Source organism: Hemitrygon akajei, chromosome 8 (genome assembly GCF_048418815.1).
Source record: "Hemitrygon akajei chromosome 8, sHemAka1.3, whole genome shotgun sequence".
Taxonomy (NCBI): Eukaryota; Metazoa; Chordata; class Chondrichthyes; order Myliobatiformes; family Dasyatidae; genus Hemitrygon; species Hemitrygon akajei.
In genome coordinates, this window is record NC_133131.1 from 13,786,981 (window position 1) to 13,802,574 (window position 15,594).

The 15,594-nt window shown below is 42.7% G+C and overlaps 1 protein-coding gene across 3 annotated transcripts in view; it reads left to right on the forward strand.

The window, feature by feature from the left end:
* Positions 1-15,594, forward strand: part of sgsm2 (small G protein signaling modulator 2) — a 256,078-nt gene that overhangs the window by 203,191 nt on the left and 37,293 nt on the right. For 2 of the 3 annotated variants that reach the window (XM_073053274.1, XM_073053276.1), the window contains exons 12-13: positions 5,758-5,892; positions 11,855-12,008. In XM_073053274.1, the coding sequence (XP_072909375.1) occupies positions 5,758-5,892; positions 11,855-12,008 (289 nt within the window). The remainder of the gene's footprint in view (positions 1-5,757; positions 5,893-11,854; positions 12,009-15,594) is intronic. The other variant, XM_073053275.1, reaches the window with a different exon arrangement.

Sequence of the window (15,594 nt, forward strand, 5' to 3'; positions counted from 1 at the left end):
GAATAGAATAGTAACAGCAAAGATGAAATTATTCGGTATATCTGTCCATTCTAACACTCAAAACAAGTCCATTTCCCTTCCTGGCCTTACAATTTTTTTTTCTTCATATATTTATCAACTTAGCTCTTGAAGGTAACAATAGAATCCACGTCCAGTATATCTGCAGACATTGTATTCCAAATCCTAATCAGTTACTATATTTTCCATGTCACTCTTAATTCTCTTCCTTTTTTATACATATGCCCATGATCTCTGATCTTTGACTTTTCCATCAAAGGGAATACTCTGTCCAAACCAATCATTATTTTATATACCTCTATCAAATCTAACCTCAGGCCTCTGAAAGTAAGTCCTACCCCTCTAATCTAGTAGCTATAGTCCCCCATCTTTTCTGGTTCCTCTCTAACACTCTCACATCCCGTTTCATCATGAACTAGAGTTGAATGCAGTACTCCAGCTGAGGCCAGATCAGTGTTTAATAAAGACCATAAGACATAGGAGCAGAATTAGGCCATTTTGCTCATCAAGTCTGCTCCTCCATTTGATCATGGCCGATCCATTTCCCTCTCAAACCCATTCTCCTGCCTTCTCTCTGTAACCTTTCACTCCATGACTTATCAAGAATTTATCAGCCTATGCTTTAAATACATTCAATGACTTGGCCTCCACAGCTGCATGTGGCTACGAGTTCCACAGATTCACCACCCTCTGGTGAAAGAAATTCCTCCTCACCTCCATTCTAAATGGACATCCTCTTTTCTGAGATTGTGTCTTCTGACTCCACTATAGGAAACATCTTCTCCTCATCCATTATGGCCTTTCAACATTCAATAGGTTTCCATGAGATCCAACTTCATTCTTCTGAACTCCAGCGAGTACAGGTCCAAGGCCATCAAACACTCCCCATACGATAAGCTTTTCAATCCTGGAATCAGTTTTATGAACCTCCTTTGAAACTTCTCCAATGTCAGCACATCCTTCCCTAGATAAGGGGCAGAAAGCTGCTCACCAATGCCTTATAAACCCTCAGCATTGTTTTTATACTCTAATCCACTTTTATTCCTTCCGCCAAAGCACATTATCATACGTTTCCTGACACTGTATTCCATCTGCCACTTCTTTGCCCATTCTCTTCATCTGATTCTCCTTCTGCAACCTTCCTGATTCCTCAACCCTACCTGCCCCTCCACCTCTCTTCATATCGTCCGCAAAACCAAGCCACAAAGCCATCAATTCTGTCATTCCAAGCATTGACACACAACAACGACCCCTGCAAATGCCTCTAGTGTCCGGCAGCCTACTAGAAAAGGCTCCCTTTATTCCCCCTCTTTGCCGCCTGCCAATCAGCCAATGCTTTGTCCATCTTTGCTATCTTAGTCTGCCGTGTTCCTTTGGATTTGTGCACACATCTGCACTGCTTTATATCCCAGTTTCCTTATTCTGTAAACACAGGAGATTCTGCAGATATTGGAAATCCAGAGCCACACACACTGATATTTCTTACCACCTCATTATCCTTGCAACCAAAATGCATTAAAATTTCATCTTCCCATTGCACTGGCCTGTCCAAAGCTTGCTGCAATCCAACAGTGATCTTCTCGCAGCTCACAATCCTAGGACTTTGAGAGAAAAACAGAAAGAAATCATGTGGGCACTGACCATAATTATTCAGTGATGCCAGAGGAATGGCAACGAACATTAGTCCTTTGTGCAAAGATGGGAATAAGGATCTTTACAGCAACTAAGACCGGTCTTTTTAACCGCAATAGTGGGAAGCTTTTAGAGGTATTGAGACATGATTAACGGTCAGTGGTGGAAAATGGATGAATTAAGACCAGTTTTTGATCATCCACAAATTTACAAATTGTGGCTTGAACCACAAGTATACATTAATAAAATGCTTGGGTCCTAATACCTAATATCAATTCATGGTGAACCCCACTACTCACTTTCCACTAGAGTGGCTTTCTTATAGACCCAACTTTGTACGCAAGCTATCAAATCCTACTTATGCCACATGCTTCAATTTTATTGCTAAGTCTTTCATGTGGCACCTTATCAAAAGCTCTCTGGAAGTCCATAAATACCACATCAAAGCATAACCCTCATTGCCTCTGTCCATTACTTACTTATTGCCCGTTATGCCTGCTGGCATGTAGGCAGCAGTGAGGATCCTCCCATCTCTGTCTGTCCTTGGCCACTCAGATGCAGGAGGGATTCTTCATTGCTGTTTCCATAACCATTTTGTTTTACCAGTCAGGACCCCCAAACCTGGAGGACCGGTGGACCACTCTTAGTCTGGCCTCTACCCTTTGAATTGTTTGACATGAGTGACCCAACCAAGAGCCAAAGCATAAAGCCGTGACTCTGGGTCACTGAGGCACGCAAGCCTCCAAACCACGACAAGGTTGTGGTCCTTCTGGAGGCTCTGTCCATCACCTTGTCAAAACATTTCTGTCAGATTTGTTACGTACAAGATGGGTTTAACAAATCCAAACTGGTTGGTCTTAATTAGTCCATTTTCACCAGGTGACTATTAATCAGTCTAGGATCAATGCCTCTGAAGGCTTTCCCACTACTGAGGTTAAACAGACTGGCCTTAGTTGCTGTACAGATCCTTATTCCCATTTTTTTTTGCACAGGAGAGTAATATCCATCACAAACACAAAGTACACTGCAAATGCTGTGGTCAAAGCAACACGTAGAACAAGCTGGAGGAACTCAGCAGGTCGGGCAGCATCTGTGGAAACGAGCAGTCAACGTTTCGGGCCGAGACCCTGACAAAGTCCTGACGAAGGGTCTCAGCCCGAAACGTTGACTGCTCGTTTCCACAGATGCTGCCCGACCTGCTGAGTTCCTCCAGCTTGTTGTACGAGTAATATCCATCGCTTGCCGTTCCTCTGACAACTTTGAATGATTATGATCTGTGTCCCCATGATTTCTTCATGTTTCCCCCTCAGAATCCTAGGATGCACCCCTTTCTGTCCTGGTGGGTTACCCTGGTTAAATATTAAAGATTATTTGTCACATGTACATCAAAATACCTAAACATCTACAGTAAAATGTGTTGTTTATGTCAAGTCAAGTCAGCAAGGGTTGTGCTGGGCAGCCCCCGAGTGTCGCCACACTTCCCGTGCCAATGTAACATGCCCACAACACACTACCCCTAATCCGTACATCTTTGGAATGTGGGAGGAAACTGGAGAACCTGGAAGAACCCCATGTGGTCACGGAGAGAACGTGCAAACTCCTTACAGACAGTGGCAGGATTGCTGACGGTGTAATAACAGCACACTACCATTTTGCCCTTATTTTTTCTTATACGTCCGTGCCATCAAGCAGAAGTTTCATTGTTATTATTTCTATGTGTCTGTCTGCCTGCCTGCCTGTCAGTCTTGTCGGTCTTTTTGTCTGTTTTCCTTCCTCTGTGCTTACCTGTGTGTCCGTTACACCTGGGAGGAGATTGGTCAAAGTTGCCACTCAGGTTGCAGACTGAGTGAAAAAGAGCATGAATGAACCGGGGAGAGGAAGACGAGATGGATGCGTCTGCCCCGCAGGCTGCTGTCTGGGTGCAATGCCTCTGATCTGCCCACCACACTTGAGATGATAGTGCCCCTTCCCTGTAGGTGCGTGTGCTCTCACAGCATCCCGTTACCTCACAAACAAGAGAAAATCTGCGGATGCTGGAAATCCAAGGCAACACACACAAAATGCTGGAGGAGCTCAGCAGGCCAGGCAGCACCCGTGGGAAAAAAGTACAGTTCGAAGTTTTGGGCCGAAACCCTTCGGCAGTCCTGAGTTTCTCCAGAATTTTGTGTGTGATCCCATTACCTGCCAGCTGTGGAAACAGGTTTTCTCATGAACACCTGTGATGATGTGGTTTAGATAGAACAGTGTAGATGTCACACAGAACAGCCCACTTGTAGGGTGGCGTGGTGGTTAAGGAAAACAGTAGGTATTGAGTAAGGAAGGAGGAATAAAAAGTGGACACACCCATTGAAGCTTCATTACTGTCACTGAAGGTGAGTGAAGTAAAGCATTCGGTGTTCTGGCAGACACACTGGGCACTAACCATACTAGTGTGGTCTAGTAACCTTTTGTATTACATTTTCACAAACAGGCTACTGTGATATTTGCACTTCAGACCCCTGCTGACTGGCTCCCTCTTTCCGATCTCATTCCCCACATGAGCCTCCGAGTCCTCGCTGCAAACTGATTAAACCTGACAGAAGTCATAGTGGGTTTTGCCTGGTAGCGTTCCAAGTCTGAATGATATTTATTTGTTTGATTAGAGATATGCGGGACAGCCCCTCCCAGCCCAGTGAGCTGTGCTGCCCAGCAACCCACTGATTCAACCCTAGCCTAATCACAGGGCAACTTGCACTGACCAATGAACCTGCTGGCGCCAAGAAGAAACACACGTGGTCACGGAGAGAATGTGCAAATTCCTTACAGCCGGCACCGGAATTGAACCCCGACACTCCAAGCTGTGGCCACGTCGTGCTGGCCGCCACGCTACCATGGCAACCCAGCAGGGCCAGTCTGTCCTTAAATGGCAGCGTTGTCACCTGGGCTCCCGTTTACCGACTTACCTCCCCTCCTCTCCACCAGCAGCCAGATCAGGAAACAACTGTCCACTGGATAGATAGGGACAGGTTGATAAAAAGTTAATTTTAGAACATAGAACATTACAATACAGTTCAGCGCAATGTTGTTCTGACCTCTTAACCTACACTAAGATCAATCTAACCCTCATAACACTCCATTTTTCTAACATCCATGTGCCTATCTAAGAGTTTCTTAAATGCCCCTAATGTTTTTGCTTCTTCCACCACCATTAGCAGAATGTTCCACACACTCATCACTCTCTGTGTAAAGCAATTACCTCTGACAGTCCCCCACCACTAATTTTCCTCTGATCGCCTTAAAATTATACCCTCGGGGAAAATGAGCCTCTGATTGTCTTATACACCTCTATCAAGTTGCCTCTCATTCTCCTTTGCTCCAAAGAGAAAATAACTAGCTTGCCCCACCTACGTTTTGGTTTGCATTTCCCTTGTCACCGGATGAAACAGCAAATCTCATATTTGCTAGGTATTTCTCTAGAATGGGAAATGGAAATTGCATTGACCTCAAGGAGAGCACCTTTACAGCCTTTCCTGTATTCATAGTGAATGATCTTTATTTTTATGGACTGAGCCACATAGCCATGTTCCCCTTGTCTTGTGTTGTGAGTCTCAGCGAAGATGCAATGCAGGCTATTCAGCTGTGGGCGATATCACAGCAAACTGGATACTCTGCACAGATGCCCACTTCCAGGAGGGATTTCCAAGTGTGTATTTGGGAATGGGAATTTTACAGTATTTTAACTTATTGTGTACAGTTGTTGAAGCCAATTGCCGCACCTTGGTTGAGGTCAGCGTCAACGTGTTTTCATTAAAAGTGGAAACGATGATGTGACGCTCCACTGAGTGGGATTACCTATGTTATTTTTGCCCGTGGGTATGCTGTACAGTAAGATGAATTCCTTCCAATTTTTTTTCCGGAGCTTAGAGTTGGGTTTTCTAACTGCTGTGCAAAAATGCACAGCTTAGAGCAAGTTAACACAGAAACGGTGCCGGTTTCGGTGGATTGCAGCACAATTTCTGGCCTGTTGTTAATTGCCAATAAGTGTCACTGGCAAGAGGGCAGTGTGTAAGTGATCTGTGCAGTGAAGGCATGCTCCTCATTAGCCCTTTCAATCTTTTCTTTAAGCAGTAACTATTAACTACCACCACTTAGCCGCCAGCCGCTCCATCTCGGTGGAAGATGATGAAGACGACGAGGATAGGCTGCATGAAATGATTTCTATGATCTGCTCACGGAACCTCACAGCTCCTAAAATGATGAAAGGTTTTTATGCAGCTTGGCCTAATCACACTTGAAGTGAAATGCAAGATATGCAGAGCACCACTCAAAGTTTTCATCCCAAGATTCAACAGTGTTGGCACTACTTTATCAAACTGGTTAAAAACCTGAAAATTCTTTTGATCCATTTGAACCTTTAGTACGCTGATTCCGCCCCCACCCCCACTCTGAGGTTCTCTTTAAGCTCCCTGCAGACTGATAGATATTGACTGAGCAGGCTTAGCCGTTGACTAGGAGGGGCACAAATCCCTGGTTCCAGCTCTGAGCACCAGCTGTGATGCTGTTGACCCCTCAGAGATCTTTGGTCTTGTGGCTGAAGCATTGAGGAAGGACCCTGTCCAGTCAGCTGCCCGCTGTAGGAGATCTGCATAAGTAGGCAGTAGCAACAGCATCGAATGCACGTGTTCACGCTGTGCTTTATCGTAATCAAAAGTTCTAGAGCTCAAATTATCCGCGGGTGCTTAAACAGGCAAAAATTAGTGCTGAGCTACATAAGGGCTGGTGACTAGAGCTTGGCCAAAGTAGGAGTGGAAAGCACCAGATAGGATTCTGATGTCCCCTGAAATCTGATGCCCTTCCTGGAGGCCCACAGAATGGTTGACCTTCAGAATCTATTATTGATCGCCATGAGAGAGAGGAGAAAACTCTCTGGGGAAAAAAATCAGATTTACTCTTTTCACATAAAGCTCACTAAAGCTTTGCACTGTGGTTTTTAGAAAACAAATTTGACAATAAATCAAAAGCAGTTCAGATATATTCCATGGCAGGCAGCTTGAAGGTAGTCAAATTGAAGGTATTGCAATCTGCAGAGGTAATTATCATTTCCTGTTCATGCCACTTGGAGCAATCAGTAAATCCGCTTCTGCTCTCTAATATAAATAGACGCTTAGAACACTTTAAGGCATAATACTAATGAATATAATTGTAACAGGTATTTCCCTTTCTGGTTCCTTTGCAAATTTCACATAAAAAACTTAGAGCGAAGGTTGCCATTTTTAAAAAAGAAAATCATGAACCCGTCTGAGGTAACATAGTAATTACGGGACAGATGAATTATACAAATTAATTTATCTTGTTATCACTCACCAGTAGTGCGATTTCAGTTTAGTTTCTGGAGGGTGTTGGGCATGATGCTTTGTGGGGTGGGAACAGGGGCTGGGCAGCTGGTGTACAAAAGTCTGCAAACCTTAAAGAGAACTGATCGTTACCTCTTAGGTACACTGCTCACAGTCTGAAGGTAATGACAGCACTGTTGTTTCCCATTTGCTCGCCGTTGCTTTTAATTTTTTGCAACATGCTTGAACTGTGCATGTGGCCACACAAAAAATAATCCTCTGAGTAATGAAGATGCTGTTCACTGTAATTCTTCACCGGGTAATTTTTTTTCCTTCAATTGGTTTCTCAATTTCTCGGACAACCTTTCATCAGGTTTTCATACTTTCTTTAGGTTCTGTGAGGTTCTGATTTCACCAGGTTCTTGGCGCACTTTTCCACAGATTAAAAAAGTAAAGCCAAAGAATAACATTTCTTTAAATTTCGTGCATAAATACACACTGAAATTTATTTTTGTAACTGAAACCATTGAGAAGCTGCAGTAAATGATACGTCGGCCAACTGCTTCCTGAAGAATTAAGGTGAAGAGCATTTGTTTTTAAGTTATTTGTTTATATTTAACCTGTGCACTCAGTGCAGTGAGTCTGCCTGCTTTGTTTTGCCCAGACCTGAGTGTAGTTTTGTCGCAGTCATGGCTGACATTACATTGACACCTATTCTCCTTTTTCTACCTGTCTCAAACTTTATTTATGTTTAATTTCTCCCGTATTGTTAGATTTTGTTGCCTGGCTGCATGTGGAATCTTACAGTCGTGTGCTTTCTTTTGTATTGGAGTGAGGGGTAATGGGAGTTTGGTGGAGAGGGTGGGGTTGGGTGGGGGGGTTGTGGTTGCGGTGGCAATGCAGGTAACAGGAGTGGTCCCAAGTCTGTTATAGAGTTCAGATGGCATCCTAGTCAGTGCCAGACTGAAGCATGGTTTTTAACTGCCTTCTGAACTGAGATAAGCTATCTCCTTGTAATCACTCCCAGCTGTTTACTTTTAATTTTCTACTGAAGTGTGAGATGGTTTTAATTAACTGTCTAGTCCATATCTTTTTGCTAACTGCTCTCACTATTGCTGATGCATGGAAAAAATTCTGTGGAAGAATTCATGCACGTCACATTGCTGTAATAAGTTTGACCATATTGGAGTCAATTTGCCAGAAATTCTAATGCACATCATAAGGGGAAGATGCCCCAGGATTGTAACAAAAGTCTTCAATTTTACCCCATATCAATGATGAAATTTGCTGCTTGGAATTAGTTTCACTAACGCATGTTTTATGCACAACGTCAAAAGCTTTAAAAATGCAGCAAAACATGTCATTGCTACAATTTTATTTAACCTTTTTCTTTTTTGGTCTTAGCATCGTAAGTAATTGCATCTGTAAAGTGCCTGCAGAAATGTGATTAGTACAGGCTCCTGTTGCATTTACATTGTGCAATTTTATGAAGTGAAAATAGAATCTACAAACGTCATTTGTGCTTTAGAGTAATTCAGTTCATCCCTACAGAGTGAAAATTAGGCATTTCTCTTATTTCCATGGTTTTGTTAGTACCCGTCATCTGATTTACAAAAGCAGTTACTTTTACTATTTGCTTTTCCTTCCTTCTCTAGTTGGCTATGTTACCAAGCTCACAGATTAGTTTGGTCCAAGTGGCATTTTAGTAATAAGAAATAGGAGCTGAATTATTCATCAGCCTACCTTGTCTGCCCCACCATTCCATTATACTTGATTTATTATCCCTCTCAACTCCATTCTCCCCGTAACCTTTGACGCCCTTACTCATCATGAACGTATCTGCCTCTGCGGGCAGCACAGTAGCATAGTGGTTAGCACTTTACAGTACACGCAACTCAGGTTCAGTTCCCACCACTGCCTATTAAGATGTTCTCCCTGTGACCACGTGGGTTTCCTCTGGGTGCTTCAGTTTCCTCCCACAGTCCAAAGACGTACCAGTTGGTAGGTTAATTGGTCATTGTAAGTTGTCCTGTGATTAGGCTCAGATTGAATCGGGAGGCTGCTGGGTGGCGTGGCTCAAAATGCTGCACTGTATCTCAATTTAAAAAAAAGTAAATAAGTATACCCAGTGACTTGGCCTCCACAATCATCTGTGGCAATGAATTCCACAGATTCACCAACCCCTGGCTAAAGAAATTCCTCCTCATCTCTGTTCTAAAAGATTGTCCCTCTATTCTGCGGCTGTGTACTCTAGGCTTAGACTGCCCCACTATAGGTAACATCCTCTCCATGTCCAGTCTACGTCGGCCTTTCAATATGTGATAGTGACCCAAGAGTGTTCCATATTCAACAATAGAATCTAAACTTCTTAACCAACATCTGCAGATGACATACTCCTAGCCGAGCTGACGGTTTTTATTAGTGTTTTAAACGTATTACCCCCATGAACTGAACAGCTTTCTGAATTAGTCACCCTGCTGGGGTCAAACATTGGCCAGACTGAAGAGTGATGGCCAATATTATGCCCCGAAGAACATTACATTTAAATCCTTGGGTATAAGATTCCAGGGTGATGTAATTAACTGAATTTAAACTTTCCAAAGTAAAATTCTGCTGTATGTTTCCGGGTCAGAAAGGCAGAGCTCTGGATTTGTTACTGTAGTAATATCACCAGGACTTAGAATCTTGGCTAATGTTTCTCCCTTTCATCATTTCGGTTTGGTCTGAAGGTACTAATGTTAATTAGCACTTCAATTAATATCCCAAAGTTGATACATAATACTCAGTGCCAACCAAGAATTAATTTAGGGATCTTTATAAAGCAATCATTATATCGATGTAAGATGAACCATAAATTACAGGAGGTGTTTTATTACTTTCCAATTAAATAACTTTTCTCTTTATTTTGGATTCCCAAATGCATTTTTACACTTAAATGTGTGTTGCATATCACACCTTCAATATTCTGATAGATGAAACAGGAGGATCACTTTACCATTCCATCTAATTATAACCTTTATATTTTATGAGTAATATAAGATTTGGGTCGCGGGGTGGAGATACGTCTCTACCAAAGGATGTGTAAGTTAAGCCTTCCCTCTGCTAGCCTGCAGGTCACTCTTGGTCAAGGTGTAGCACCTGCTTAGCTCCCCCCACACCCCTCCAACCACGGCCACACAAAGCCATGGGAGCAGGTGGTGGATGGTCATATGAGCAGCTGGTGCACATCACAAGTCCTGGTTATATGACCACTGACGCGAGGCAGACAATCTCTGAAGAGTATTGACAATGGTTGGGGTCACCCGTCAAACCGCTTCTAAGAAGAATTTACCAAGAGCAATCATGGTCATGGGACCACAATCGCAACTGGTTACAGGGTATTAGCTTCTAATGCACATTTGAAATCTGGCACTTCATACTTTTTTCCTTTACGGTTATTCTCTCATCTGCGTTGGAATTTTCTCAACTCCCACTACTGCACTGGTTCTTCTCTGGTGTGAGATTTATCCAAATGTTTATGATGTTTGTCACTGAATATTGGAAGTAGGTCAGCCATTGCAGTCAGAACAGCAAAGTCTGAAGCTGTTCTTGCTTGATATTGATGCCAGTCCCACCAGAAGCTTCTAACAGTAGAAGACTGCACACTAACTGGACCACAGACCCAACCCAATATCGATCTAGGCACCATCATAATCTCAAGTTCAAGTTTATGGTCATTCAACCATATCCATGTATACAACCAAATGAAACAATGTTTCTCCAGGTCAAGATGTACAACACAGTACATATAGCTCACACATAACATATAAAGCAATATTACCACACATAAAATTAACAAATAATAAAATATATTCTAAAAGATTGAATTTAGCATAAGGTGCATTTGTAGCACAAGTTAAAAAGTGAACAGTATAATGCTACTGGCACATCCCACCCTAACGGTCCTTGTCCTAATGTTACTGTACCTCCTGCCTGATGGTAGGTGGTCAAAATGATTGTGCGATGGATGGGAGGGATCCTTGACAGTGCTGAGGGCCCTGTGTATCTGTTGTAGATCTCGAATGTTACTATCTTAGGCAATGGGATTTTCACTCTAACATAGGTTGTGGCTTCAGCCAGAATGGAAGAGAGGGTAGCAAGAGGTCCTTGATCGGTTGGTATCTGGCAGTCACTAGATTGGGATCATAAAAAGGAGCAAAAGCCCTGACTTACTCTACCTCCTTCAACTCAAGTCCATGGAGCTGAGACTGCAGTAAAATGATTGCCCTAGTGATGTCCAACTAACCCACCTTATGTCCCTCAGGGTCTCTGTATCCCAGCCTGACAACCACAAAGTGGGTCACCTTTGATATTCAATCCCAGCTAGGGAAAAATCTGGCATTATCCACCCTCATTTGACATTGGATGTATAGAAGTGAGAGTTTCACTGTCATGTGAAGACCATGTGGGATATAGAGGGGTAAATCTAACCAGATCTAACTGCCTTAACAGTAATACTGACACTTTAATACTTCAATGTAACGCCCAGGCCTGAAGTTCTATTTAGCAAGAGAAAGTCAGCTGTGGCATAATCTGATTTCCTGCCTACCCTTGCCAGGTTAGGTTCTAATAGCGAAAGGTACAATTGTTATATATAATAGAAAATAAAGGTACTTTTAAAATTACAACCTTTGTTCTGCCATACTCCTGAATTTTAAAGCAACTTGGTTCAATTCAATTAAACAATTTTATCTTTTAAGTTAATATTTAAAATGAGGTCATGAAAAATTTTGAACCCAATAAGATTTCATCTGAAATGGTCCAGACCAAGCAGCCAGCAAAACGATGCATTGTATTCAGGGGAGGAATGCTTCTAAGTGGCACGCCAAATTTTCTTTTTCTTCTCCCCCTAGATCCTAGTGAATTGTTGGAAATGCATGGATGCAGCTCAACCCAGTTTCCTTGGCAACTTGGAGGCCCGTGTAGCCAAGGCTCCTCCTGTTTCTCCTGCTCCACCAACGGTTCTCCCTATGATGTCCCCGTCTGCTGCTCCTGCGGGAACGACAGGTGAGGAGAACAGGACAACCTTACCTGCATGAAAGAACAGCGTGCCCGTTATACAAAGTTATAATGGCAGTTACCTTTGGGTTGAATGGTATAAAGTCATGGAGCACATTGGCACATCTAGTCCTTGCTGGCCAGATTTCTGCTTAGTCCCATCTGGCAGCACTGGGACCTTTGCCCTCCATTCTTTTTCCATCCTTGTACCTATCCAAACCTCTCTTAGCTGTTACAATTGGACCCACACCTACCACTTCTGCTGGCAGCTTGTTCCACTCTCTGCATGTAGAAGTTCACTCTCAGATTCCCTTTAAATCTTTCACCTTTCACCCTAAACCTATGACCTCTTCTAGTTTCTCCCAATCTGAAGAGAAAAAAACTGAACCCTATCTTTACCCCTCGTAGCGTAGTTCTATATAAAGCATTAAAGTCAAGTGCATCAGCAATGATGTACCACAGGGGTTCCCAACCTGGGGTCCATGGACCCCTCAATTAATGGTAAAGTCCATGGCATAAAAAAGGTTGGGAAACCCTGGTGTACAAGATGATAAGCAGCATAGATCAATGGACAGCCAGAGGCTATTTTTTCCCCCAGGGTAGAAATGGCTAATATGAGGGGGCATAATTTGAAGGTGATTGGAGGAAAGTATAAGGGGATGTCAGAGGTAAAATGTTTACACAGAGAGTGCTGGGTGCATGGAACGCACTGCCGGGGTGGTGGTAGAAGCAGATACATTAGAGACATTTAGGAGACTCTTAAATGGACACACAGATGATAGGAAAATGGAGGGATATGTGGGAGGGAAGGGTTAGATTGATCTTAGAGTAGGTTAAAAGGTTGGCAGAACATCATAGGCTGAAGGGCCTATACCATGCTGTTGAGTCATCCCAAAGGGTTTTACAACCAATCAGCTAGTTTTTGAACTGCAGCCTCCAGTACTTATAGTAATACTCTAATAGGTAGCAGCGGCCAATTTATGTATTTTGAAATATGAGTATTTTAAGCAGTTTGAGGAGTTGGTTGGTAGAGCAATGTAAGCCAAGATCTTAGGAGAAATTCCATGTCATCCTAAGTCTTTTAAGTAATGATCTTTTAAGTCCACAGTGTTTGATATCCTGATCTGTTGATCTGAGTTCTCAAGGTGTTACGAAGAATTTGTTAACTGTGATGGGCTCTACTAGGCCAACAGATGAAGGGAACTCCATTGTGTTTTGGTTTACTTTGAAAGCAAGATGCAGTTAGGTTTGGGAGTTTTACCATTGGCTCTTGATGCCTAAGTTTCTGTTCTGCAATTCGTCTCCTTGAAAATACGTAAGCACAGAAGAGACCTCACGAAATGGCTAATACAATGGACATAATTTTAAGGTGATTGGAGGAAAGTATGGGAGTAAAATTTTTACACAAATTACTGGGTGTATGGAACCCACCAATCTCCATCTTAGATTTTTAAAGCTAAGTTCTGCTTCCCTTAAAGCTCTGACCCATTGTGGAACAGATCTAAGGTATTAGTAACTCTTTGATCTTCCTCCTAAATGTTTGTTCCTCATAGCTGGCTCTAAGCAGGGTCCTGACAGAGGCTTTTAAAATTAAAAGAGGCATAGTTATGGTAGATGGTCGAAAGGTTTTCCCCGTGGTAGAAAAGTCAATCACTAGAGGGCGTGCTTTTAAGGTTAGAGGGGCAAAGATTGAAGGTGATGTGAAGGGCAAGTTTTTAAAGAGAGGTACCTGGAACAGATTGCCAGGTGTAATATGTGAGATGAGGCATTTTGGTGGAGTTTAGATAAACACATGAACATAAAGGGAATTGGAGAACATATAGTTTAAATTAGCATTAAGATCATGACAACATCCTGGGCTGAATGGCCTATCCCATTCTGTGTTCTATGTTAAATAGTTCTATGTTCTAAGTTAAACAGCAACTATCAGTAAGAACTTAAGCAGGAGGGCTCCTGTCCATTTCATATGCAACATTGATAAGTTTATAGATCTGCGCAGATTGGAAACAGGATCTTTATCCCAGTTCCATGCTGATCATGATGCCTGTCTACACTAATTGCATTTACCTTCATCTGACCCATGGAGACAGGCCCTTTGCCTCATTATGTCCATGCCAACTAACCAAGCTAGTCTCACTTGCCTGTGTTTAGCCCACATCTCTCTGAGGCAGGATTTCCCAACCTGGGGTCCATGGATCCATGGTTAATCGTAGGGGACCATGGCATAAAAAAAGGTTGGGAACCCCCTTCTCTAAACCTTTCATATCCATGCCCCTGGCCAAATTTTTCTTAAAGGTTGTAATTATACCCATATGCTCACCACCCTCAGTTTGAAAAGTATGCCCCGCGCATTGCCTTTCATTCATCTATTTATCTGGGTAATGACGGAGTATGGGAGCATAGGAGATGCCTGTAAAGGGCCAGTTGCCATTTACACTCCTTTTAGCCCTAAGATGTAGGAGCAGGATTAGGTCATTCAGACTATCGAGTCTGTTGTACCATTCCACCATGGCTGATTTATCATCCCTCTTAACCCCATTCTCCTGCCTTCTCCCTGTAACATTTGACACCCTTACTAATCAAGAACTTAATCAATCTCAGCTTTAATTATACCCAATGGTTTGCCCTCCACAGCTGTCAGTGGCAACGGATTCCACAGATTCACCGCCCTCTGGCTAAAGAAATTCCTCATCAAATCTGTTCTAAATAGATGTTCCTCTCTTCTGAGGCTGTAACCTCTGGTCCTGGACTCCTCCACAATCGGAAACATCCTCTCCAGATCCACTCTGTCCAGACCTTTCAAAATTCAATAGGTTTCAAAGCATCCTCCCCCTCCCATTCTATAAAATCTAGCGAATACAGACCCAAGGCCATCAAACTCGCCTCATAAATTAACCCTTTCATTCCTGGAATCATTCTCATGAACCTCATCCGGACCCTCTCCAATGCCACCACATCTTTTCTTAGATAAGTGGCCCAAAACTTCTCACAATATTCCAAGTACGGTCTGACCAATGCCATATAAAGCTTTAGCATTACATCCTTTGCTTTCATTCCCAGGATCATTCTCGTAAACCTCCTCTGGACCCTCTCCAATGCCGACAGTAATGGAATTGTTGCCTGCTGGCTCTGGTTTACTCTCCCTTCTTATCCCAGCAATGTCAAAGAACACATTAGACCATTATTGATGCTTTCTCATTTTGCTCGCTCAAAGCGGATCAGGAATTAAGACAAGGTGTTGACTGACAAGATAGGGTGACAAAGTTGGCTTCAGCATAGTGGTCAAATTTAACAAATTTGCCAATTTGAAATGGTGATTCGAGTTAAACGTAAAGGAGAGGCTGATGACCCCAGATACAAGTGTGAAATGAATTAAACAAGCCATTAATTTTGAGGTTAGTCAGGAAGTGTTACACCATTGTTATTGTTTCTTTTATTCTGTCAGAGCCACGAGATGTGCAGATAATTAATTATTAATCCACCTCTTTTATAACATTGAATCTCTCTCTATCCAGATAGGTTTGCTTTTATTTAGCTCCAGAGTTTGATACAGTAGTTTAATTAATTGCCTGCCTTGCCAGGAGAATATGACAAG